Source organism: Podarcis cretensis, assembly GCF_951804945.1.
Source record: "Podarcis cretensis genome assembly, chromosome: 8".
NCBI classification, from domain to species: domain Eukaryota; kingdom Metazoa; phylum Chordata; class Lepidosauria; order Squamata; family Lacertidae; genus Podarcis; species Podarcis cretensis.
This window is the reverse complement of record NC_137177.1, coordinates 4,644,344-4,669,708: the sequence shown is the minus strand read 5'-3', so window position 1 is coordinate 4,669,708 and position 25,365 is coordinate 4,644,344. Positions and strand designations below refer to the sequence as shown.

Genomic DNA, 25,365 nt, shown 5'->3' with positions numbered 1-25,365 from the left:
TGTGGGCACGGCAATTTTGCCATGAACCCACACTAGAAGTGGGAGCAGGGGGAGGAAAGTATACCTTAAAGCAAAGCAGAAGTGTGTTGAATCCTGAGGAGCATTGGCTAAGTGCCTTGGAGAGGAGCACTTCCTGTCTTTCCTCCAGAGCTCCTGCCCGTTTCTCCCCTTGCCCATCCTTGTGAGGCTCCCTTCCCGCCCGGTCCCTCCCTCACCTGTGCACACCTGTGCCAACCTGAGGGGGCAGGGAAAGGTTCCTTCAAAAGGGTCTGACACTCTTCTCCCGGCAGCTGAGCGAAGCCTACGGCTTGGTCTTCACCGTCTACCTGGGGCTGCAGCGAGTCGTGGTCTTATGCGGCTACAAGGCGGTGAAGGAAGCCCTGGTGGACCAGGCAGAGGACTTCAGCGGCAGAGGGCAGCTGCCGTCCTTCTCCAAGGATTTCAATGAACACGGTGAGGGGGTCCATCCTTGCAGGGAAAGGGGGCTTGGGGCGCAGCTCAGCCCATTTCTCCATCACTCTACTGACATAGTACATGGGTTTGAAAATTATTATTTTGTGTGTGTGAAGGTAACCGTGAACGTTTATTCCCCTTAGAGTGAAGGGCAGGTGATTAATATTGATAATCAACAATCATATTTTTATATGTTAAGGTAAGGGTAGAGGGACCCCTGACCATTAGGTCCAGTCGTGGCCGACTCTGGGGTTGCGGCGCTCATCTCGCTTTATTGGCCGAGGGAGCCGGCGTACAGCTTCCGGGTCATGTGGCCAGCATGACTAAGCCGCTTCTGGAGAACCAGAGCAGCGCACGGAAACACCGTTTACCTTCCCGCCGGAGCGGTACCTATTGATCTACTTGCACTTTGACGTGCTTTCGAACTGCTAGGTTGGCAGCAGCAGGGACCGAGCAACAGGAGCTCACCCCGTCGCGGGGATTCGAACCGCCGACCTTCTGATTGGCAAGTCCTAGGCTCTGTGGTTTAAGCCACAGTGCCACCTGTGTCCCTCATTTTTATATGTTAAGTTTCACAAATATATGCACACTTTACCCCTGTATATTCACTTTTGTAACACGTTACTTGGCCGATGTTTAAAATGATGAATGTTGAAGAGACAAGCTTTATTGGAAAATTACTGCTTTCTCTATGGCTGGGCCTCTTCCAAGGAGTTCATGTTAATTTGAGATGCTGATGGATTACATCAGGGGTCCCTAAAGTGGGTGGTAGTGTCTACTGGGGGGGGGGGGGCTAGTGGGATCACCTGGAAGGGTGCTAAAAGACAAGGGGTGGCAGGATTAGGGCGCTGGAGATGTCTGTGACTACCAGGCTCTGAAAAGCTGGTGTTGCCGGATGGAGTTCCGCAATTTTGTGTAATTCATAGTTACAAGCAGTTCTAATTGGGTTTTGAACAAATGTCAAATGAATTTCTGCTGCCTTGAATATCACTGTGTAATTATGTTGCTTAATGGGTTGCACAAACTGCTATTCCAATAGATCTAATATATAAATCTGATAAACAAATAAATATTCCAAAAAATGTTTTTTATAGGGGAGGGGAGAGGGTGATAGGGATAAGTTTGTGGAACCAAGGGGGTGGCCCCCAGAAAAATTTTTGGAACCACTGACTTATAGAATAACAGCTCAGTGGTGCTTTTAGGTCTCCACATACATACATACTTACAATAATACATACAATAATAATAATATTGCTTGGCCAGGGGTGGTCTTTTCCAACGGCGATCGGTGGAGGCAGCTTCGGAGGTTCAGCCTCACCACCTTGAGGAATTTTGGGATGGGGAAACGGTCCATCGAGGAGCGGATCCAGGAGGAGGCTCAGTGCTTGGCAGAGGAGTTCCATAAGACACAAGGTAGGTCATAAAGATTAAAGGTAAGGGTAAAGGACCCCTGACAGTTAAGTCCAGTCGCAGATGACTCTGGGGTTGCGGTGCTCATCTCGCTTTACAGCCCGAGGGAGCTAGTGTTTGTCCACAGAAAGTTTTTCCGGGTCATGTGGCCAGCATGACTAAGCCGCTTCTGGAATAACGGAACACCGAAACCAGAGCAGCGCATGGAAATGCCATTTACCTTCCTGCCGGAGTGGTACCTATTTATCTACTTGCACTTTGTGCTTTCGAACTGCTAGGTGGGCAGGAGCTGAGACCGAGCAATGGGAGCTCACCCCATCGTGGGGATTCGAACTGCCGACCTTCTGATTGGCAAGCCCAAGAGGCTCAGTGGTTTAGACCACAGCACCACCTGCATCCCTGATAAAGATTGGTTGCCTCTAAAAGACTCTGTGGTGCTTGGTCTGCACTTGAGAGGCTGGCGTAGCTATTCTGTGCTCTTGCGAAACGCAGACTCTTTCTTGTAGCAGCTTGTATGGCATATATATGATACCAACAAGGAGGAATGGTCAGACGAAGTTAGTAGAATATATAGAAATGGCTTGTTGTCTTTGTCCATGGAGCTGGACCATAAAGAAGGCTGATCACCAAAGAATTGATGCTTTTGAATTATGGTGCTCTTGAGAGGCCCATGGACTGCAAGAAGATCAAACCTCTCCATTCTGAAGGAAATCAGCCCTGAGTGCTCACTGGAAGGGCAGATCCCGAAGCTGAGGCTCCAAGACTTTGGCCACCTCATGAGAAGAGAAGACTCCCTGGAAAAGACCCTGATGCTGGGAAAGATGGAGGGCACAAGGAAAAGGGGACAACAGAGGACGAGATGGTTGGACAGTGTTCTCGAAGCTACCAGCATGAATTTGGCCAAACTGCGGGAGGCAGTGGAAGACAGAAGTGCCTGGCATGCTCTGGCCCATGGGGTCACGAAGTGTTGGACACGACTAAATGACTAAACAACAACATAGAAATGGCATGATTGGGAAATAAGATATGAAATCAGGACACGAAAGTATTAGAAGAAGAATGGAAATGTTTTGTAGATTAACTGGAAACTCATTGCGAACGTATTAAAAGGTTAACAGTAAAAGAGTAAATTCAGCAGTTAGAGATTTTGAGAAAAAAGAAAAGAAAAAAAAAAGAAAGAAATGGGGACTACAAATTATAATATGTAGTGGAAAAGAAGTTAACAAAATAAACCGTGGAAGGAGTTGGGAGGGAAGTCAACATGAATTGCGTGGACCGTATTTGTATTTTGTATTTGGATTACTGTTTCAAGTGTGAAAATGAAAATGAAAAATACAATCAATCAAACAAACAAACAAACTCTTTCTTTCCTCCTGCTTTCTGTCTCTCCCCACTAGGGACGCCCTTTGACCCCACCTTCATCCTCAGCCGAGCTGTCTCCAACATCATCTGCTCCATCGTCTTTGGGAATAGGTTCCAGTACGACGACGAGAAATTCCTCACTTTGAACAACCTGATCACAGAACGGTTCCGCGTGGGCAGCCTGTTCCCGGCTCAGGTGAGGGTGGACGGAGAACCCCCCAATATCTCTACACCTTGATTATTATCACTATCATTTTTTAAAAAGCAAAGAATAAAAAATTCAAACTGTAAAGTGTCACAGTCTGGAAGGGCAAAAGGGCAAAGATGCAGCCCAGTTCCAGCGGTTCTCTTTGCAAATGAATACTTATTAAATAATAAAAGTATTCCACTCCCGTGTGTGCCATCATCGCCATTATTATTTTTACATTCTTTATTTATCATTTTGCATTGCAACAATTCGAAACACTCATATACAACAACAAACCAACCATAAATATGTCAGAATCTGCGTTCGACCAAGCTGATAAAGCTCATCTTCCGGAATCGCCCTCCGACGTGATTAACAACCAGAGCCTTTGATGAGGCTCCAGGCACATTCCCATTCAGCAGAGAATCAAAGCAGCACACGGAAGTGATGAGATTTATGGCTACATCGCTATGCTTTATTTCTTACTACGCAGACAGAAAGCACATCCTCTCTCTGTGAAAGCAGGGAGCAACTGAAAAACAAAGGAACAGGAAGCCAATAACGTCACATCCGTCTCCCGTCTCCTGTGAGACTTCCAACAGCCTGGAATGTCTCTGGAATGTAAACAGAGTCTTGTGACTCTAAGCAGCTGCACAGTGGCAAACAGAAACTAACAAAATAACATATGAAAACAAAAGGGATGGTTTGCATTTTCTATTAAGGTCTCTTTAAGTATTTCAGTGTCTTTCAGTAAGGTTTGGAAGGTAAGCATTGAGTCAAACGGGTCCCTCCATAGTGTCACAGAATCAAAGAATCTTAGAACTGGAAGGGACCCTTGGGGTCATCTAGTCCAACCCCTGCAATGCAGGAATCTCTGCTAAAGCATCCCTGACAGGTGGCCACCCAACTTCTGCTTTAAAACCTCCAAGGAAGGAGAGTTCACCGCCTCTCGTGGGAATATGTTCCACTGCTGAACAGCTCTTAGTGTCAGAAAGTTTCCGCCCAAATGTTTAGTCGGAATCTCCTTCCTTGCGACCTGAAGCCACGGGTTCGAGTCCTACCCTCCAGAGCAGGAGAAAACAAGCTTGCTCCATCTTCCATGTGACAGCCCTTAAGGTATTTGAAGATGGCTCTCGTATCTCCCCTCAGTCTTCTCTTTTCCAGGTTAAACATACCCAGCTCCTTCAACCGTTCCTCATCAGGCTTGGCTTCCTGACCCTTGATCATCTTGGTTGCCCTCCTCTGCACACCTTCCAGCTTGCCAACATAAATTGAGTTACTCTTAATTGGACACAATATCCCAGGTGTGGTCTGACCAAGGCAGAAGAGAGTGGGACTATTACTTCCCTTGAGTTGGACACTAGACTTCTGTTGATGCAGCCAAGAATAGCATTAGCATTTTTTGCTGCTGCATCTCAATGTTGACTCATGTTCAGCTTGTGGTCCACCAAGACCCCTAGATCCTTCCCACATGTACTGCTAGTAAGCCAGGTGTCCCCCATCCTATATTTGTGCATCTGGTTCTTCCTAGAATCATAGAATCATAGAATCCTGGAATCATAGAGTTGGAAGAGACCACAGGGGCCATCGAGTCCAACCCCCTGCCAAGCAGGAAACACCATCAGAGCACTCCTGACATATGGTTGTCAAGCCTCTGCTTAAAGACCTCCAAAGAAGGAGACTCCACCACACTCCTTGGCAGCAAATTCCACTGTCAAACAGCTCTTACTGTCAGGAAGTTCTTCCTAATGTTTAGGTGGAATCTTCTTTCTTGTAGTTTGGAGCCATTGCTCCGTGTCCGCTTCTCTGGAGCAGCAGAAAACAACCTTTCTCCCTCCTCTATGTGACATCCTTTTATATATTTGAACATGGCTATCATATCACCCCTTAACCTCCTCTTCTCCAGGCTAAACATGCCCAGCTCCCTTAGCCGTTCCTCATAAGGCATCGTTTCCAGGCCTTTGACCATTTTGGTTGCCCTCCTCTGGACACGTTCCAGTTTGTCAGTGTCCTTCTTGAACTGTGGTGCCCAGAACTGGACACAGTACTCCAGGTGAGGTCTGACCAGAGCAGAATACAGTGGCACTATTAATGTACTTGCCTTGATCTAGATGCTATACTCCTATTGATGCAGCCCAGAATTGCATTGGCTTTTTTAGCTGCCGCGTCACACTGCTTAAGTGCAGAACCTTACATTTCTCCCTATTGAGAATCATTTTGTTAGCTTGCGTCCAGTTCTTCAATCTGTTAAGGTCATTTTTGTTTTTTAAGAGTCAAGGTTTCCAGGCAGGCGTGAGCCTCAACACTTGCCTTTTTGGGGGAATCTGAGTTTGCAAGAGGCACAACCTAAAGTTAGCCAAATGTGGTAACGCCCTTCCATTGCTCCCCATCTTCTTCCCCCGCAGCTGTACAATATTTTCCCAGAGATCATGGAGAAGATCCCCGGATCCCACCACGCGGGCAGCAAATGTTCCCAGGGGATCATCCGCTTCATAGAGGAGAGGATCAAGATGCAGCAGGCGTCGCTGGATCCCTCCGACCCCCACAACTACATCGACTGCTTCTTAGTTAAGATGGATCAGGTAAGGAATGAACTTCCTCATCTCCATCATCTGCTCCCCCTAAAACGTGCTGTCTGCAGGTTTCAGAGAATTGTGGAATTGGAAGGGACCCCAAGTGGCATCTAGTCTGACCCCCCCTTCAATGCAGACATCATAGCTGACCTTGATCTCTTGGCAGGAAAAGAATAATCCGGCTTCTGAATTTTGCATGGAGAATTTGGTCATGACCACCTTCAACTTGTTCTTCGCTGGGACAGAGACGATCGGCACCACCCTGAGATATGGATTCCTCACCATGCTGAAGTACCCCCAGATTCAAGGTGAGGGCAGAAGGAGGGAACCTATGAGAATCACCTGAGCTTCTACAGCTACAAAGCAAGCTTTTCCTGGGGTGTGTCCCCTGTCGCATGCTGACAGCTTCTGGAAGCCACAAGTGAGAGAAGAGTGTTGGGTAGGGACCAGAGCTGGACAAAGTTGTTGGGAGTACCCACAGATTCAAGGTGAGGGCAGAAGGAGGAAACCTCCCTCCAACAAGCGAGAAACACATGAATTGCTACAGGGACAGAACAAGCTGATGATGGAAGGCAGCAGCATAGACCCTAAGGCCAGAGAGCCAGTGTGGTGTAGTGGTTAAGAGTGGTAGTCTCCTAATCTGGGGAACCGGGTTCGCGTCTCCGCTCCTCCACATGCAGCTGCTGGGTGACCTTGGGCCAGTCACACTTCTTTGAAGTCTCTCAGCCTCACTCACCTCACAGAGTGTTTGTTGTGGGGGAGGAAGGGAAAGGAGAATGTTAGCCGCTTTGAGACTCCTTAAAGGGAGTGAAAGGCGGGATATCAAATCCAAACTCTTAAGGGCACATGTCCCCACAGAGGGGGCGTGTGGATTGTTTATATATTTGAGAAAGCTCAACATCTTCACACTGGTCTGTCATTCTGTCTTTCTGAAAAGGCCTTTATAGGTCTCTGCTGGGTCAGGCCAAAGGGGGTCCATCTAGTCCGGCCTCCTCTTTTCACAGCGGCTCAGTGGGAAACCTGCAAAGAGGGCTGGACCACATGAACCTCAGGATCCCTTCCAACTCTACAACTCTATGATTCTGTGATTTAAGCCCTCCTTTGGTTCCTAGCGGTGAAATAATTAAATAAATAAACTATAGGCATTTTCCACCCGCAAGGGAAGCCCCAGCTAGAACTGACTGTAGCAGTCAAGATGTGAGATTAACAGGGCATGTAGATGCGTGTCCAGGCTACCCCAGTCCAGAAATGGCCATAGCTGGACTTCCGGTTGGTCGCCCGTTATGGCGGACGGGAGCTCTTTCATCTGAAAGGGCACCAGTGCTTTGAAGGTTGGAGATCGCTAGAGCGTCGCAGTACCCCCCCAAAAAAAACCTCGGATCAAGTGTTCTGAGGACCTGGTGTTCCTGCGGGTGCCTGGAGTGACTCCCTCGCTCCCTGGTAAGCTCTCGAAAAGAGTTCCGAGAGCGAGCGGGGTTGGAGATGGAGGCACTTGGGAATAGGCTACCCCAATCCAGAAATGACCATAGCTGGAGGGCCAGTCATGGATGGCAAAAGGCAATCTTTGCCACTGAAGCCAGTTGGCACTCAACTGATAATGTCGCATCAAGGCCTTCCCCCAAAATTTGAAGTTGCTGTTTTTGGGTGGTGGAAACGGCCCTATCCTGATTGTGAACAGGTGCTCAGTCATAGAATCACAGAACGGCAGAGTCGGAAGGGATCCAAAATATCATTTTGTCCAGCCCTCTGTAACCCAGGAATCTTAGCCCAACCGCTCTTTTTCCCCCCAAGAAAAACTCCATGAGGAAATCGATCGAGTGATTGGGAGGGACCGGATCCCAGCCACTGAGGACAGGAACAAAATGCCTTACATGGAGGCCGTCTTGCATGAGATCCAGAGGTTCAGCGATATCCTACCCATGAGTCTTCCACATGCTGCCACAAAAGACATCAACTTCAAGGGATACGTCATCCCCAAGGTAAGATTCCCAGCAGGCCCCTCAGCAAGGACAGAGGGACCAGGATCCAGCCTTTTGGCCCTCAAAGCAATTGGTGTGAGACTACAAGGATGGGGGGTGGGGACAGGATTTGAGCTCAGTGCCCCCCACTTTCAGGTCCAGAGGCAGTCTGTCCAGACTCCTGGGCTCCTAAGGGGGTATTTGGCCACTGTGAGAACAGGGTACTGGAGCAGAAGGGCCCCTTTTGGCCTGATCCAGCAGCCAGGCACTTCTTATGTTTTTTAAATATATAAAAATACTATTCTCCCAGGGCACCTACATCTATCCTTTGCTGAGCAGCGTTCACTATGACTCAGAGGAGCACTCCAACCCTCAAGAGTTTGACCCAGGGAGATTCTTGGATAGCCAAGGCTGCTTCAAGAAGGTGGAGGCGTTCATGCCTTTCTCAGCAGGTACGTGGGGAGGGGGCTCCTTCCATTCCAATGGGAGGGGAGTCGGGTTGGTGAGTGGTCTCTCTCCTATGAGATTCATTTCTGGGCCATCCTTCTCAGGAGGGTCAGAGTAAGGAACCTCTGTTCTGGTCCTACTTATCTTGGCTTCTCGCAGGCATCTTGGGGGCCACTGGAAGAACAGGATGCAGGGGTGGAGGGGGCCTGATCCTGCCGGGCTCTCCTGCATTATACCTGCCAAGGACAGCATGGGAGAGGGGCCGGGTTGACCACTTAGCAACCTGTTGGTGCATGCCCCATTAAAAGAATACATTACAACCCCCCCCCAAGGGGCCACAGACAGTTAGAGGCCGAAGACAGGCTTAAAGAGGAACAATTATGCCTGGCACCTAAAGATTTATAATTTATAAGCATCCCACAAACCAGGAGCCACTGCAGAAAAGGCCTGTTCCCATGTTGCAACCCTCTGGACCTCTCATGGAGGAGGTACTGTTTAAATGTATGTTATAATAGCATAAGGGACGCGGGTGGCACTGTGTTATAAATCAGTAAGCCTCTTGGGCTTGCCGACCAGAAGGCTGGCAGTTCGAATCACCGCAACGGGGTGAGCTCCCGTTGCTCTGTCCCAGCTCCTGCCAACCTAGCAGTTCAAAAGCACGCCAATGCAAGTAGATAAATAGGTATCCACTGTATACAGTGTATACAGTGCCACTGTATTCTGCTCTGGTCAGACCTCACCTGGAGTACTGTGTCCAGTTCTGGGCACCACAGTTCAAGAAGTACACTGACAAACTGGAACATGTCCAGAGGAGGGCAACCAAAATGGTCAAAGGCCTGGAAACGATGTCTTACGAGGAACGGCTAAGGGAGCTGGGCATGTTTAGCCTGGAGAAGAGGAGGTTAAGGGGTGATATGATAGCCATGTTCAAATATATAAAAGGATGTCACATAGAGGAGGGAGAAAGGTTGTTTTCTGCTGCTCCAGAGAAGCGGACACGGAACAATGGTTCCAAACTACAAGAAAGAAGATTCCACCTAAACATTAGGAAGAACTTCCTGACAGTAAGAGCTGTTTGACAGTGGAATTTGCTGCCAAGGAGTGTGGTGGAGTCTCCTTCTTTGGAGGTCTTTAAGCAGAGGCTTGACAACCATATGTCAGGAGTGCTCTGATGGTGTTTCCTGCTTGGCAGGGGGTTGGACTCGATGGCCCTTGTGGTCTCTTCCAACTCTATGATTCTATGATTCTATTATTCTACCACTGTGGTGGGAAGGTAAATAGTGTGTCCCCTCCCCTTTTTGAAGTTTTAATTTTTTTATTTTTTTAAAAATTGTACACTCTTTACATCAGAGGATGGTTTCTGTCACAGTGTCCCGTTGCGTCAGGAGCGGTTTAGTCCTACTGGCCACATGACCTGAAAAGCTGTCTGTGGACAAACGCCAGCTCCCTCGGCCTGAAAGCAAAATGAGCGCCGCAACCCCATAGTTGGCTTTGACTGGAGTTAACCATCCAGGGGTCCTTTACCTTTTACCTATAATAGCACACAAGGACACCTTGACTCTTCTAGACCATCCTTGCAGGCAACAGCTACTTAAGACTTTCTTAAGCCGTAAGCTATCGGTGCCTATCAATAATTGTTCCCACTACATATTGCACCCACTGAGTTTTTTATTGGCTTAACTGGGTAGGTTTCGGCACAGCGGCCAGACAGCCCTCCAGCTAGCTCTCCTCCTCCACTGACACCCAGATAATGAAGAACCTCGCACGTTGCTGAGCAATGGGACCGGCAGGCCCAGAGGGGGTATCCTCACCCTCAGTGCCATTTACGTCTGCTTGGGAGGAGTCCAGAGGGAGAGGACTAGAGAGGGAAGGAGGGGCCAGACAACAATCGCAACAACATCTTCAACTAGGACAGATTAGCCCAGATGAACTCTGTTATGTTTTTGCTGTTGCGAATAAAAGCTGACTGCACTTCGCGTCTCAATACCTGTTACAGTCCCTTGACACTGCCCGACAGATTTTGCGTTTCTTTCTCCTGGCAGGGAAGCGTATCTGCATGGGCGAAGGGTTGGCCCGCATGGAGCTCTTCCTCTTCTTCACCACCATCCTGCAGGCCTTCACCCTCCAGTCCCCTGTGCCCCCCAGCCAGATCAGCCTCGCACCGGCGGCCGTGGGCGTTGGAAAGGTGCCCCCAAAATACCAGCTGTCAGCGTCCTGGCGCCAACACTGATCTCTCCCTTCCTGTGTTGCGGCGCAAGAAGATCTCCGTTTCTCTCTCAGTACCTCTGCACTCCTGAGAGATTGGCCATGTAGGACAGTCCTCTATTTGAAGGCCTGCCCATGCAAGGAGGAGCAGCACCATCAGAAGAAAGGAAGACAGCAGAGGCCTTGAGGTCACCTCTTTTGGGCAGCAGGCAGAACAAGGACCCAACTCACCTGGCCACAGTCCCCTTCCCTGCTAGGATGAGATGGGCTGCATTTCTGTTTAAATCAATGGTTGCCAAGCTTCTCTGGAGAACCTCCCTCTTGGCTCCATGAACTCATTCCCTGTGTCCCCTGCCCTGTCATTAGAATATTGGTTTGCACAAAGCCACTTCCGACCTTGGGAGGAGGTGGTGCTGCGGGCTTCACGCTCGCAGTGGCTGGCTTGCAGCCCCGCGTGATCTGGGGAATCCTTGGGCCGCGTCATCCCCTGAGCCAGCCAATCGGCTGGCTCGGAGAGTGTGGCTTGCCCCATTTAAGGCAAGCGCGGCCCGGGATCGCCCTCTTTCAGACCGCTCAGCTGACTGGTTTTCCCACCCGACCGCCCTTCAAGGTTTCCTTCTGACCTTGCTATGGACCTCGGTTGGTCGCCGTTAAGGGACCTGGTAGGAATTTTTTCCACTTGGCAAATTGGCACTGGCCATTTGGTTTTTCGCCTACCTTGTAGCAAATCGTCACAATTTCCCTGGTTTAGGCATTGGTAGGGGTATTGTTATGCGGATGTGTTGGGGGGGGAGCGCCATCACCTCCCCCAAATATTGAAGGGTAGTCTGGTAAAGGATTCCGGGGGGCGTTGCCTCGTCCGAAGCCTATGGAGGTCAGGGCCCAAAGCACGCCCCCAAGCCGTGACCCCGGGGGAGTTACCTAGTTGATGTGCACCAGCAGGGATCCCTGTATATAGTGCCACTGTATTCTGCTCTGGTCAGACCTCACCTGGAGTACTGTGTCCAGTTCTGGGCACCACAGTTCAAGAAGTACACTGACAAACTGGAACATGTCCAGAGGAGGGCAACCAAAATGGTCAAAGGCCTGGAAACGATGCCTTATGAGGAACGGCTAAGGGAGCTGGGCATGTTTAGCCTGGAGAAGAGGAGGTTAAGGGGTGATATGATAGCCATGTTCAAATATATAAAAGGATGTCACATAGAGGAGGGAGAAAGGTTGTTTTCTGCTGCTCCAGAGAAGCGGACACGGAGCAATGGCTACAAACTACAAGAAAGAAGATTCCACCTAAACATTAGGAAGAACTTCCTGACAGTAAGAGCTGTTCGACAGTGGAATTTGCTGCCCAGGAGTGTGGTGGAGTCTCCTTCTTTGGAGGTCTTTAAGCAGAGGCTTGACAACCATACGTCAGGAGTGCTCTGATGGTGTTTCCTGCTTGGCAGGGGGTTGGACTCGATGGCCCTTGTGGTCTCTTCCAACTCTATGATTCTATGATTCTATTCTATGATTCCCCCTGCTGGTGTTAACCCTTGCTGGTCTTCATGCCATCAGGCTGAAGCCGGAATGAATGATAGGACCAGTGCCTAAGCCAATACCGCTCTTACCTGTAACCAATAAAGTTGTGGCCAATTTTAGCCCATTAACCTTAATTATGGTGTCATGTATTGTTATTACCACTGGTGGGAGGCGGGAACTCGCCACGCAACCCACCAAAGAAAGTAATAATACAAATTATGACAATAAAGGTTGAATGGATGGATGGGTGGATGAATAGCACAAGGGGTTTCAAAAACAGCCACAATGAATCGCACATTTATTGGGAAAAAAAATTAAACGTTTGCAAAAATGGATATATCTAATTCCCCCAGAATCTGGTCAACTGAAACTCCTGGCTGACTCGCCAAACTGTTATAAGAAAAACAACAACAACTGCTCGTTTTCCCTTATGGGGTATCCAAGAGCCCATATAGAGTCCTTAAGTGGGTTCCCCATCAGTAGGAGAAAATAACAGAAGCCAACCAGAGTATATTGAGAAGCAAAGTGGCTAGTAAGCCTGATATTTATTAAAGGAACTGTTGCAACAGGGTCCCCACTCACCACATGCAGAAGGGAGGAGAGAATCCAGAACAATGGTGCGCAAACCCTTATATAGACTTTTGAAATTGCCCACCCTGTAGCCCAAGATCACCCCCCAAAACAGCATACGTATATACATCACAGAAGGAGGCAGTCTACAGCAGAAATCATGTTTGTCCAGGATACCTGATAATGGTCACTGATTGCTTTCCTTGGGCGGCCTGGTAATTCTTTTGTGATGGTTTAGTTCCTGAATCCAGGTCACAGGCTCACCCTATTATTCATATACAAGTGCACCCTTGAGAGAGGATTTGTAAGCAAAAGACAATAGGGAGGCTTTCCCATTTCTTTTCTCCTTGCAGAGAAATATTTGAGGTCAACTTGGGAGAGTCGAAATGGCTTCAGGATTGCTCTCCTGTACTATTTCAGACACTTGGTTTATATACTTATGTATGTGTTTGCCCCATATATTTAATTTATATTTGAGACCTTAGAATTCTTATAACACCCTGTAGTTAAAAAAAAGAATATGCAGCAAAGAATATTGCATGAAAAATAATTATACACCTTCTTATATATGGGTGAGGGAAATTTAATTTAATAGCATTATGTATTTATATATAGTTACTTAGTCCTGCTGGCCACATGACCCGGAAGCTGTACGCCAGCTCCCTCAGCCAATAAAGCGAGATGAGCGCCACAACCCTAGAGTCGGCCACGACTGGACCTAATGGCCAGGGGTCCCTTCCAGGCTGTAGAGAAATGTTTTCTTGAGAAAGATGTTGCCTTTGTACATGTAATAAAAGCAGGGCTACCGGCTGGCAAAGAGGAGACTCATCTTGGTCGTTCTGCAGCTCTCAAGTTTTCAGTTCGTTTTAACTTTGTGTTAATTGGTTTTAACTCATTGCATCAATATTTTATGGAGGGGAGACCATAGGACAGAAATCCAAATTTTGCCTGCCCTTGAAGCCTTTCTAATTAATTTAGACTAGTTTGCAAAGAGTGCATCACATGTCACAGTATTTTTCCAGATAGGGGTGGCCACAAGAATGCAAAAAAGAGTGGAACAAGTTAAGCAAGCCAAACAAGCAAAGCTTTCAAAATATTTATCTCCCGCTGATAAAGCAGGAACATGGTACTCCTCTGGTGCAAGGAACACCCATACATCTGGCTCATTTAAGGCTATATAGAACCCCAGTCCCTATTTTCCAGAGATGGTCCCAGCTTCTGTAAATCTGGTTTCTGTAAATCCGGCGTCTGTAAATCTGGGGCTGTCCCTGGAAAATAGGGACATTTGGAGGGTGGCTTGGTTCATGGTTGCAACTGTGGGTGTGGTTTAAGGACAATTCCCAGGTTTCTCCTCCTCCTCCACTGCTTCCCCCCTCTGGGTAACTCAGTAAGACACTGCAAAGGGTGTGGACCTTTGTGCAGCTAGGAGTTTGAGAAGGGAGCAGGACAGACTGAGTAGCCGACCAAGGTAGGGACAGTGGCACAGAGAGGCGTTTGGAAGACCTTTCAGCCGTGGTGGATGGGAGGGAGTCCTCATTTTTTATCTTAACCAGGATCAGGGGACAAATTGCTTGGACACCGAACGGCCAGCGTGGCTATACGTCCATGCCAACCTCCCTCTTGAGCTGTGTCTCTCTTCTACCCCTCCCCCCAGACATTTTAGGGGGGGGTATGAAAGCTTGAGGGACGCGGGTGGCGCTGTGGGTTAAACCACAGAGCCTAGGACTTGCCAATCAGAAGGTCGGCGGTTCAAATCCCCGCGACGGGGTGAGCTCCCGTTGCTCGGTCCCTGCTCCTGCCAACCTAGCAGTTCGAAAGCACGTCAAAGTGCAAGTAGATAAATAGGTACCGCTCCGGCGGGAAGGTAAACGGCGTTTCCGTGCGCTGCTCTGGTTCGCCAGAAGCAGCTTAGTCATGCTGGCCACATGACCCGGAAGCTGTACGCCGGCTCCCTCGGCCAGTAAAGCGAGATGAGCGCCGCAACCCCAGAGTCAGCCACGACTGGACCTAATGGCCAGGGGTCCCTTTACCCCTTACCCTTATGAAAGCTTGGCAACCAGAGATTTTAAGGAAAGTGGCAACCATCCTGGAAACCTCAGGAAGAGCTTGGGTGTGGGGCATAAATGGACTCCAGCAAAAAGGTTATTTCTTTCTCTATCCTTTATGACATTTCCTTGTCACATTTTCCTCTAAAGGCCTCCAGGAGCTACACAGGGCTCTCCTCCCCATTTTACTTTTACAACACTCCTGCGAGGTAGGCTGGGCTGAGAGGCTGTGACTGGTCCCCCAAGGTCACACCCAGGGAGCGTTGTGGCCGAGTGGTGGCGATTTGACCTCTTCTAGCTCATTCTCCAACACTCTAACCACTATGCCACATAGCCTTTATTTTTTTAAAAAAACGGACTTGGCAGGAAGGGATAATATAAATGTGAATGTGCTGGTCCCATGGGTTACCCCAGAGGTGAGGTCCATGGTCAAAGGTGCAACCAGAACGCCCTGTGTAGGGAAGCTTTTAATATTTAACGATGTATTGTTTTTAACATTTGATTGGAAGCCACCCAGAGTGGCTGGGGAAACTCAGCCAGATGGGTGGGGTATAAATAATAAATTATTATTATTACTATTATGAAGCTGGGTGCAGGGGCAGGGAGCTGGGTGAAGTCAGGAACAGGCTTGCAAGCAGGGAGCCAGGGCGGGTCAGGAGGTCAGGCAGGAACGCAGGACAGGGTTCAGGCAGGAACTAGCGACCAACAATGTTGCTTCTGCAACTTGGGACTGGGCTGACCAGCTTTTGTCTGCTCCGAGGCATAGGGCGGCCCCGATCCTCTGGTGACTCACCTCTCCTGTCCTGGAGGCGAGCACTCCTCCTGCGGGAACTTAGTTCCCTCCGCCTCTCTGCCCTGAGCCTCTGCAGCTCAGGAGAGGCTGGAGGGTTACCGGACCCAAAGGCAACCTCAGCTTCCTCTGACGGGGCTGAGAGTGGAGCACCTGCAGGCAATGGGTCCTCCATCACCTCAGGAGCCAGAGCAGGCTCAGCTGGTGCCTGCGCCTGAGGATCCAGCACAGGTGAGGACCCTTCAGGCTCATGTGGGGACTCTTGTGCAGACTGGGATCCCTCAGGTTCAGCACCCGAGTCCGAATCCCAGGCCATCACAGTGAAGGAATCTGCGGAAGATCCAGGATCAACCTGAGGGCCTGACGGGGAGGGAAATACTCCCAGATCTAGCAGTCCCTAGACCAAGCTAGGAGCTCTCTTTCTCTGCTCCCCACCTGCAGGTTGCCATCCAGCCTCCCCATGGACCTCCTGGGCCCATGGACCCTCCTGTTGGCCTCCTTCCTCTTCTGCTTGCTGCTCCTCTCGGCATGGAAGAAGAAAGAGAAGCTGCCGCCTGGACCGACTCCGCTGCCCTTCATTGGGAACCTGCTGCAAGTCAACACAACGGACATGTATCAGTCGCTGATGAAGGTAACTCTCTGGACGCCTGTCCGGCCATCTGGCCGTCTTCCCTCTCACCACCTGGCCAAGCGCCAAGCGCCCTCAATAGTTTTGCAAGCCACTCGGGGACTTGGAAGCCTAGAAGTGTGGAAGGAGGGGACCCCAGGGGTCACGTATAATAATAATAATAATATTTTTTTATTTATACCCCGCCCTCCCCAGCCAAGGCCGGGCTCAGAGCGGCTTACAAACAATAATAAAAACAAGAAGAATGATTACAACTTAAAAACAAAAATAAAATACAACATTAAAATAATGGAACATTAAAATATTAAAATGTAGCCTCATCGCAGGAGGAGAAGGAAAAGAAAGAAAGAGAGAGAGAGAGAGAGAGAGAGAGAGGGAGGGAATCAAATTGGCTCCAAGCCAAAGGCCAGGCGGAACAACTCTGTCTTACAGGCCCTGCGGAAAGAAATCAGATCCTGCAGGGCCCTGGTCTCATGAGGCAGAGAGTTCCACCAGGCCGGAGCCAGAGTTGAAAAGGCCCTGGCTCTGGTTGAAGCCAATCTAACTTCCTTAGGGCCCGGGACCACTAAGGTGTTGCTATTTATGGACCTTGAGGCTCTCCGTGGGGCATACCGGGAGAGGCGGTCCCGTAGGTACAAGGGTCCTAGGCCGTGAAGGGCTTTAAAGGTCAAAAGCAGCACCTTAAATCTGACCCTGTACTCCACCGGGAGCCAGTGCAGCTTGAAAAGCACTGGGTGAATATGCTCCCATGGCAGAGACCCCGTGAGGAGCCTCGCTGCAGCATTCTGCACCCGCTGGAGTTTCTGGGACAGCTTCAAGGGCAGCCCCGCATAGAGCGAATTACAGTAGTCAAGCCTGGAGATGACCGTCGCATGGATCACTGTGGCCAAGTCGGGGCGGGAAAGGTAAGGGACCAACTGCTTGATGCGGTGAAGGCGGAAAAATGTCGCCTTGGCTGTTGCTGTAACCTGCGCCTCCATGGAAAGGGAGGCGTCAAGGATTACACCCAAACTCTTAACGGAAGGCAATGGCACTAATTGGGCCCCCGCAAGAGAAGGGAGTTGGTCCCTCATCTCCATGCCATCCCGACCTAGCCATAGGACCTCTGTCTTTGAAGGATTTAGTTTCAATCGGCTCCCACGAAACCATCCAGCCACAGCTTCCAAGCATCTGGTCAGTGTGTTCGGGGTCGAGTCGGTGTAGCCCAACCCCTGCAGTGCAGGAATGCTCCAAGTGCACATTCCTCAGCCAGGCGTGAGAAGGTTCACTTCTTGTGTCCCAAGTGGCTCATCAAGCATAGATTGTTGTTGTTTAGTTGTTTAGTCGTGTCTGCCTCTTTGTGACCCCCTGGACCAGAGCACGCCAGGCACTCCTGTCTTCCACTGCCTCCCGCAGTTTGGTCAAACTCATGCTGGTAGCTTCGAGAACACTGTCCCACCATCTCGTCCTCTGTCATCCCCTTCTCCTTCTGCCCTCCATCTTTCCCAACATCAGGGGCTTTTCCAGGGAGTCTTCTCTTCTCATGAGGTGGCCAAAGTATTGGAGCCTCAGCTTCGGGATCTGCCCTTCCAGTGAGCACTCAGGGCTGATTTCCTTCAGAATGGAGAGGTTTGATCTTCTTGGAGTCCATGGGACTCTCAAGAGTCTCCTCCAGCACCAGAATTCCAAAACACTGGCTATCAAGTGTTGGTGAAAGAGGGGGCAAGATATGTCAGGAAGGCAGGAAAGGCTGAGCAGACTGAGGTCCCTGGATCAAGGTGCCACAAGGAAAGGGAACAATGAGCCAGTAAGTGGACTTCTGTCTAAGGGAAGATACATCGCAGAGTAAGATTGCCTCATTTCAAAAGACTGGCCAGGAGGCAGTGGAAGACAGGAGTGCCTGGCGTGCTCTGGTCCAGCGGGTCACGAAGAGTCGGACACGACTAAACAACAACAAGCTTCCTTGTCTTCCTAAAAACTAGTCTATGTATTTGCTCCATCTCTCCATCTGTTCCATCACCTCACACAATGCCCTCCTCCTCTTTTCACAGATCCGTGAGAAATATGGTCCTGTCTTCACCATCCACTTAGGGCCCCGCCGTGTTGTGGTCTTGTGTGGATACGATGCCGTGAAGGAGGCCCTGGTGGACCAGGCTGAAGAGTTCGGCGGCCGTGGAAAGCAAGCCACGTTTGACAGGCTTTTCCGGGGTTACGGTTAGTCTCTTCTTGGGCCATCCTTGGCCAGAGCCAGGGCCTTTTCAAATAATAAATTATTATTATTATTATTATTATTATTATTATTATTATTATTATTATTATTACTGGCTCCAGCCTGGTGGAACGCTCTGTCTCATGAGACCAGGGCCCTGCGGGATCTGATTTCTTTCCGCAGGGCCTGTAAGACAGAGTTGTTCCACCTGGCCTTTGGCTTAGAATCAGTTTTATTCCCTCCCCCTCTTTCTTTTTTCCTCTCTCCTCCTGTGAAGAGGCTGCATCCTAATGTTTTAATGTTGTACTTTAATCTTGTTTTTTAAGCTGTATTTTAATCAACTTATTTTTATTATTGGTTGTTAGCCGCCCTGTGCCCGGTCTTGGCTGCGGAGGGCGGGGTATAAATAAAATTATTATTATTATTATGATGATGATGATGATGATGATGATGATGATGATGATGTAGCACTGCCAATGGCCCTTCCCATGCTCCTATGAAGTAGATTTTTCATACCCATTTTACTGAGGCTGAGAGAGAGTGTATGTCTCAAGACTATTGAGCCTCACCTCCTCATCTGTTCTTAAAGACCACAACCCTCTTAACACAAATCAACACACACACACACACACACACACACACACACACACACACACACACTATGAGAGGGAACCCGGGCACTTACAATTGTTGAATGGTCACTGTAAAATGTGAAGGTTCATTATTGTTTCACAAGCTGTGTATGTCTTTAAGGGCCAGGGCAAATAACGAGACCCAGTCTTACAGCTGTGAAACATAGCAGGTGCTGCTAGGTTGTGTTAATTAAGCTGTGTCAGCATTTGGGCATAGTATATAAGGAGCAGCACCTAGCTCTCTCACTACACTGGGTGTGGGTTGGTGGTTATGTTGTTGTTATGATGTTATGTTATGTTATGTTATGTTATGTTATGTTATGTTATGTTATGTTATGTTATGTTATGTTATGTTATGTTATGTTATGTTATGTTATGTTGTTATGTTATGTTATGTTATGTTGTTATGTTATGTTATGTTATGTTATGTTATGTTATGTTATGTTATGTTATGTTATGTTATGTTATGTTATCTTTAGTGTAAAAGGAGTTTTTGTTTTGTTATTAAAACCTTGTTAAAGTTATTTTTGAGTTCCTTGTCATGCATGGTCTCCCCAGCAAGCTCTCTGCAGCGCTACTAAACTGCAAATAGCCAGCAACAATGTTCTTCCATCTCCTTCAATCACAATTTTAAAACTAAGAATGTGAAGGGTTTTTTGTGGGGGCACTCTTCATCACTGTGTGGTTCCATCCACATTCTCATTCACTGCCACCCCCTCCTCCTCCTCCTTCCTCCTCACTCCTTTGCTTCTCAGGGGTTGGCTTCAGCAGCGGGGAACGGGCCAAACAGCTACGCCGATTCTCCATCACGACGCTGAGGAATTTTGGGATGGGAAAGAGATCCGTCGAAGAGCGGATCCTGGAGGAGACTCACTTCCTGCTGGAATCGCTGAGGGCAACAAAAAGTGAGCTCAGTTTTGACATCTTCAAGATATGCTGCTTAATGGGTCAAGAAATATTGCTTAATGGGTTAGAAACCGTTGGATGTTAACTGGGCATTTGAAGGCTTTATACTGAATGTTCTCACTGCCACTTTTGATTTATTTTTGGTTATGTGCGAAGAAAACTTTGCCTAAGCTTAACCACATTACCAATAAGTTTTGTCCTCTAAAAGAGAACTTGCTCTTATTGGCCCAAAAATGGAAGCAAGAAGAATTACCGACAACTGAAGAATGGAGGATGCAGTTAATGGACTATGCAGAACTAGATAAACTAATAGGAAGGATTCGAAACCGGCGGGACCAGAAATTCATGGAAGACTGGAGTAAATTTACGGACTAATTAAAAAGTATTTGTGAAGATCAGATGACGTTTGTAGGTTTGCAAGAAGTTTTGTGAGGAGTATTATTGGAAGTATTGTAAAAATGGAGAAGGGGAAGGATGATTTGTTAAGAGATGTAAAGGCAATATAAAGTTAAGAAATGCATAAGAAGTGGTTAAAACGGTGGATCATCAGAGTTATTGATGGAAGTCTAAAAAGATTGTATAAGTTTTGTGGTACATTTTATAATTTATATGTTAAAATCAATTATATATATATATATATTATATATGAATGAGAACTTGCTCAGGCTCTCACCCAGGAAGTTGAGGCTTATCAAGAAAATGGAGTAGTGGGTCAAATGAATAATGTGAGCCAAGACTGGACTGGTTTGCAAAGTCTCTTCTTGACATGTTCCAGGGTTGAGTGACTTGGGGGGTCTCTCTTTCTAGGTGCACCCTTTGACCCCACCTACACCCTGAGCCGCACGGTGTGCAACGTCATCAGCTCCATCGCCTTTGGCGACCGCTTTGAATACGAAGACCAGGAGTTCCACTCCTTGCTCAGCATGATGCTGGCTAGCTTACGGTTCACTTGCACCTCTTGGGGACAGGTAAATTAGAGGGGACGGGAAGGACTTCCTTTGTGAGTGTGTGAATAATGTCATAGAATCATAGAATCATAGAATTGGAAGAGACCACAAGGGCCATCGAGTCCAACCCCCTGCCAAGCAGGAAACACCATCAGAGCACTCCTGACATATGGTTGTCAAGCCTCTGCTTAAAGACCTCCAAAGAAGGAGACTCCACCACACTCCTTGGCAGCAAATTCCACTGTCAAACAGCTCTTACTGTCAGGAGCCACAAGAAACTAATCAGCCACAAGAAACACACACACAATAAAACCTTTTTAGCTCCTTCTTCAGCTGCTGCCCTGCAAGCTCTGATAAGCTCCTCCCACAGCTAATCACCTGCCTCAACAGAAACCCTGCCCCCTCTGACCTTTGCACTGGGAGAGCAGCTAATCAGCCACAAGATTAGGGTTTTGGTGGCCCATCAGCTTGTCCATAGGTTTTAATAAAAGAAGGTCTCCTACTTGCAGCTTTTCTGCACGTAACCTTAATTTATCCAGAAATCGAAGGGTGGACCTCCTGAATCTCCTCAAGGCATGGCATGCAGGACCAGTCCAGGAGAAACTGGAGCCATTGTTTCCACTAAGGAGCCAGATCATGTTCAAGGCTGAATGGAGCTGCCCAATACAACCTTCCCAATACAACCTTCCTGCTGGGTTCCTCAACACAGTACAAAATTAAACTCCCAGTTTTGCACAGTGGTACCTCTGGATACAAACAGGATCCCTTCCGGAGCCCCATTCGCATCCTGAAGCGAACGCAACCCGCGTCCGCATGTGCGTGGGTCGCGATTCCCCACTTCCGCTCATGCGTGTGATGTCATTTTGACCACCTGCGCATGCGCGAGCAGCAAAACCCAGAAGTAACGTGTTCCATTACTTGCGGGTTGCCGCGGAGCGCAACTCGAAAACGCTCAACCTGAAGCAACTTCAACCCGAATTATGACTGTAATCCATTAGTGATTATATGCAATTATGAATAAAGTTCAGTTGTTAAGAACTTTCCTTTCCATAGCCATAAACGAAAGGTTTGAGACAGTGGCGTTAGGGCTCCCTGATGCTCCCAGGAATCTGGCACCACCTTCCCTTTTCTGTCTCTCAACACAGCATCATAGCCACTTTTAAAATCTCCTGATACTGACAATCAGAAAAAGTATGGGTTGTGGTGGCCCATCAGCAGGTACTTGTTCATAGGTTTTTAATAAAAGAAGGTCTCCTACTTGCAGCTTTTCTGCACGTAACCTTAATTTATCCAGAAATCGAAGGGTGGACCTCCTGTTTTAACCTGAATTCCGTCTAATTAAATCCAATCTGATTCTTCAATCAAAATGGTAGAAGATGCCAAATTCTTCTTACCCTTTCATTTCGGCTTGAATATTTTTAGTTGAGAATCTCCTGTTGACAGTAGATAGCTCGAAGCTTCATCCCACAGAATTGTGTTGCAGCTGAAAGCTCTCTCAACCATTCCCCCCCCCCCGCCCTTTGGCAGCAGTTTTGTCGAAGTTAAAACTTTGATTGATTGAAAGGCCTTCTTATCTGTGAGACAATAATCCACTGCACTTGTTCCGTTATTATTCATAAAGGTACCGTATTTTTCACTCTATAAGACGCACCAGACCACAAGACGCACCTAGTTTTTGGAGGAGGAAAACAAGAAAAAAAAATATTCTGAATCTCAGAAGCCAGAAGAGCAAGAGGGATCGGTGTGCAGTGAAAGCAGCAGTCCCTCTTGCTGTTCTGGCTTCTGGGATAGCTGTGCAGCCTGCATTCGCTCCATAAGACACACACATGTTTCCCCTTACTTTTTAGGAGGGAAAAAGTGAGTCGTATAGAGCAAAAAATATGGTAAATTCTCCCTTCCTGTTCTCCAGAAACACCCCATTCAGAATCCTGAGTGGCAAAATTTCACCCAGAGGTAAAAAGAATTAGAAATCAGCATGCTCTGGATAAAACATAGTGACTTCCTTCACCTCAGCTTCACTTTGTGCAATATCTGTTTTCTCTCCCCTCTAAAACCAACACAAACAGCTCTACGACATGTTCTCGGGTGTCATGCAGTACCTCCCTGGCCCACAACATGAAGCCTTCAAGCAGCTCTTAGGGTTGGAGAAGTTCATCACGCGGAAGGCAAAAGCCCACGAGGAGACCCTGGACCCCAACGCCCCTCGGGATTTCATTGACTGCTTCCTGGTGAAAATGCGGCAGGTATGGCGATTTTATTCTAAGAAACATGAATATTTTTTTTCTGGAAGGAAACTAGGGTCCCTGAAACCAAGCCACCTTTTCAACACTACTCAACTATCCCATCACTCTCATTGGTTTAATCATGACATCACTGCAGCTCAGCCAATCAGTAGTAGAGAACAAACTTTGAAGACATCTGAAAACCAGATTTTAACCTCCTTTACCATTTTCCTTCTGGCTAGGAGAAGGAAAACACAAATACAGAGTTCTTCCTAAAGAACCTTGTTATGACGACCCTCACCATTTTCTTCGCTGGCACAGAAACGGTCAGCACCACCCTGCGCTATGGCTTCCTGCTTCTGCTGAAATACCCGGAGGTTCAAGGTGACTGCGGGAAATAGGGTGGAGAGATGTCTCTTTGCCTTTCTGTGGGAGGGTCCCTCTTTGCTTTCCCGGCTATGAGCTGGGATCCTTCTTTAGCTCCCTGGAAGGTGCAAATAGCACTTTTGGTCTCATCCTGCTGATTTCTCAACAGAGAAAGTCCACAAAGAGATTGAACGGGTGATTGGCTCCAGTCGCACTCCCAACATGGATGACCGTCCCCTGATGCCCTACACGGATGCTGTGATCCACGAGATCCAGAGATTCACTAACATGTTCCCCTCAGGAGTAGCAAGATGTGTGACCCGTGATACCCAGTTCCGGGGATACACCATTCCCAAGGTACGGTGGTTCCATTAATTCCTTAGACTTAGACTCCACTCTTCCAGATATAGTTTGTGGCTCAGTGAAGTTCCCCAAACACATCTGTTCCACCTGTCCTTACTCTCTGAATGATAACAATCAGGGAGACAGAGGTGTGGATGTTGGGGAGGCCTGGCAGTATTCCCTTGTTCTCCTGGCATCGCTGTGGCTTAGCAGGAGGAGCGAGGCTGCTGCGAGGACATTGCTGTGCAGATATGCCAGCAGAAGGACCACATGGGCTCCTCTGGGGACTACAGTTCCCATCATCTCTGACCACTGGTCCTGTTAGCTAGGGATCATGGGAGTTGTAGGCCAAAACATCTGGAGGGCCGCAGGTTGGGGGTGCCTGATCTAAAGCGATGGATTTCTACAGTTGCTTGCATTTGTGGACTTTCTGGGATGGGCATGGCTATGATAAGCTCCTGTGCTTCAGAGCTGGCCACAACACCAATGGTGTTGTGGTTCGGGATGGTTAAGAGTTAGCACTCCAGGAAGCGCTTTTATTAACTGGGCGCACTGCCCACATGATCCAGGCATTTCTCCTTTGATCTATGCTCTCTGAGGGGTGCAGAGAGCAGTCTGTCTGAGAATGTGAGCAAGGTAGTTTCGTTTTTGTTAGAGACAGAAAGCTGCGAACATGCAGCTAGATTCTGTAGGTTTTTCTTTTCTGTTTTTTGTATGCTTCTAAATAAAGAGAAAAGCAATGACAAACCTAGACAGCATCTTAAAAAGCAGAGACATCACCTTGCCAACAAAGGTCCGTATAGTAAAAGCTATGGTTTTCCCAGTAGTGATGTATGGAAGTGAAAGCTGGACCATAAAGAAGGCTTATCGCCGAAGAATGGATGCTTTTGAATTCTGGTGCTGGAGGAGACTCTTGAGAGTCCCATGGACTGCAAGAAGATCAAACCTCTCCATTCTGAAGGAAATCAGCCCTGAGTGCTCACGGGAAGGACAGATCCTGAAGCTGAGGCTCCAAGATTTTGGCCACCTCATGAGAAGAGAAGACTCCCTGGAAAAGACCCTGATGTTGGGAAAGATGGAGGGCACAAGGAGAAGGGGATGACGGAGGACGAGATGGTTGGACAGTGTTCTCGAAGCTACCAGCATGAGTTTGACCAAACTGCGGGAGGCAGTGGAAGACAGGAGTGCCTGGCGTGCTCTGGTCCATGGGGTCACGAAGAGTCGGACACGACTAAACGACTAAGAAGAAGAAGAAGAGGAGTTTGGATTTGATATCCCACTTTATCACTACCTGAAGGAGTCTCAAAGCGGCTAACATTCTCCTTTCCCTTCCTCCCCCACAACAAACACTCTGTGAGGTGAGTGGGGCTGAGAGACTTCAAAGAAGTGTGACTGGCCCAAGGTCACCCAGCAGCTGCATGTGGAGGAGCGGAGACACGAACCCGGTTCCCCAGATTACGAATCTATCGCTCTTAACCACTACACCACACTGGCTCTCTAAATGACTAAAAAACAACAACAAAAAGAAAGAGTGACAGATTAGAAGCACTGGTGTCGAGCTGAGTTACTGAAGACACCACGCAGACACAGAGAAAGCCATTTTATGCCGCGTGTGAACT

The 25,365-nt window shown here is 48.2% G+C and overlaps 1 protein-coding gene across 1 annotated transcript in view; it reads left to right on the top strand.

The window, feature by feature from the left end:
- LOC307223367 (uncharacterized protein) overlaps positions 1 to 25,365 on the top strand; it is a 29,540-nt gene that overhangs the window by 3,408 nt on the left and 767 nt on the right. Inside the window, exons 2-17 of the mRNA XM_079989337.1 lie at positions 291 to 453; positions 1,717 to 1,866; positions 3,261 to 3,421; positions 5,818 to 5,994; positions 6,152 to 6,293; positions 7,777 to 7,964; positions 8,254 to 8,395; positions 10,433 to 10,609; positions 10,962 to 11,049; positions 15,957 to 16,146; positions 18,174 to 18,336; positions 19,719 to 19,868; positions 20,677 to 20,837; positions 22,883 to 23,059; positions 23,281 to 23,422; positions 23,574 to 23,761. Coding sequence (XP_079845463.1) covers positions 291 to 453; positions 1,717 to 1,866; positions 3,261 to 3,421; positions 5,818 to 5,994; positions 6,152 to 6,293; positions 7,777 to 7,964; positions 8,254 to 8,395; positions 10,433 to 10,609; positions 10,962 to 11,049; positions 15,957 to 16,146; positions 18,174 to 18,336; positions 19,719 to 19,868; positions 20,677 to 20,837; positions 22,883 to 23,059; positions 23,281 to 23,422; positions 23,574 to 23,761 — 2,559 coding nt within the window. The remainder of the gene's footprint in view (positions 1 to 290; positions 454 to 1,716; positions 1,867 to 3,260; positions 3,422 to 5,817; positions 5,995 to 6,151; positions 6,294 to 7,776; positions 7,965 to 8,253; positions 8,396 to 10,432; positions 10,610 to 10,961; positions 11,050 to 15,956; positions 16,147 to 18,173; positions 18,337 to 19,718; positions 19,869 to 20,676; positions 20,838 to 22,882; positions 23,060 to 23,280; positions 23,423 to 23,573; positions 23,762 to 25,365) is intronic.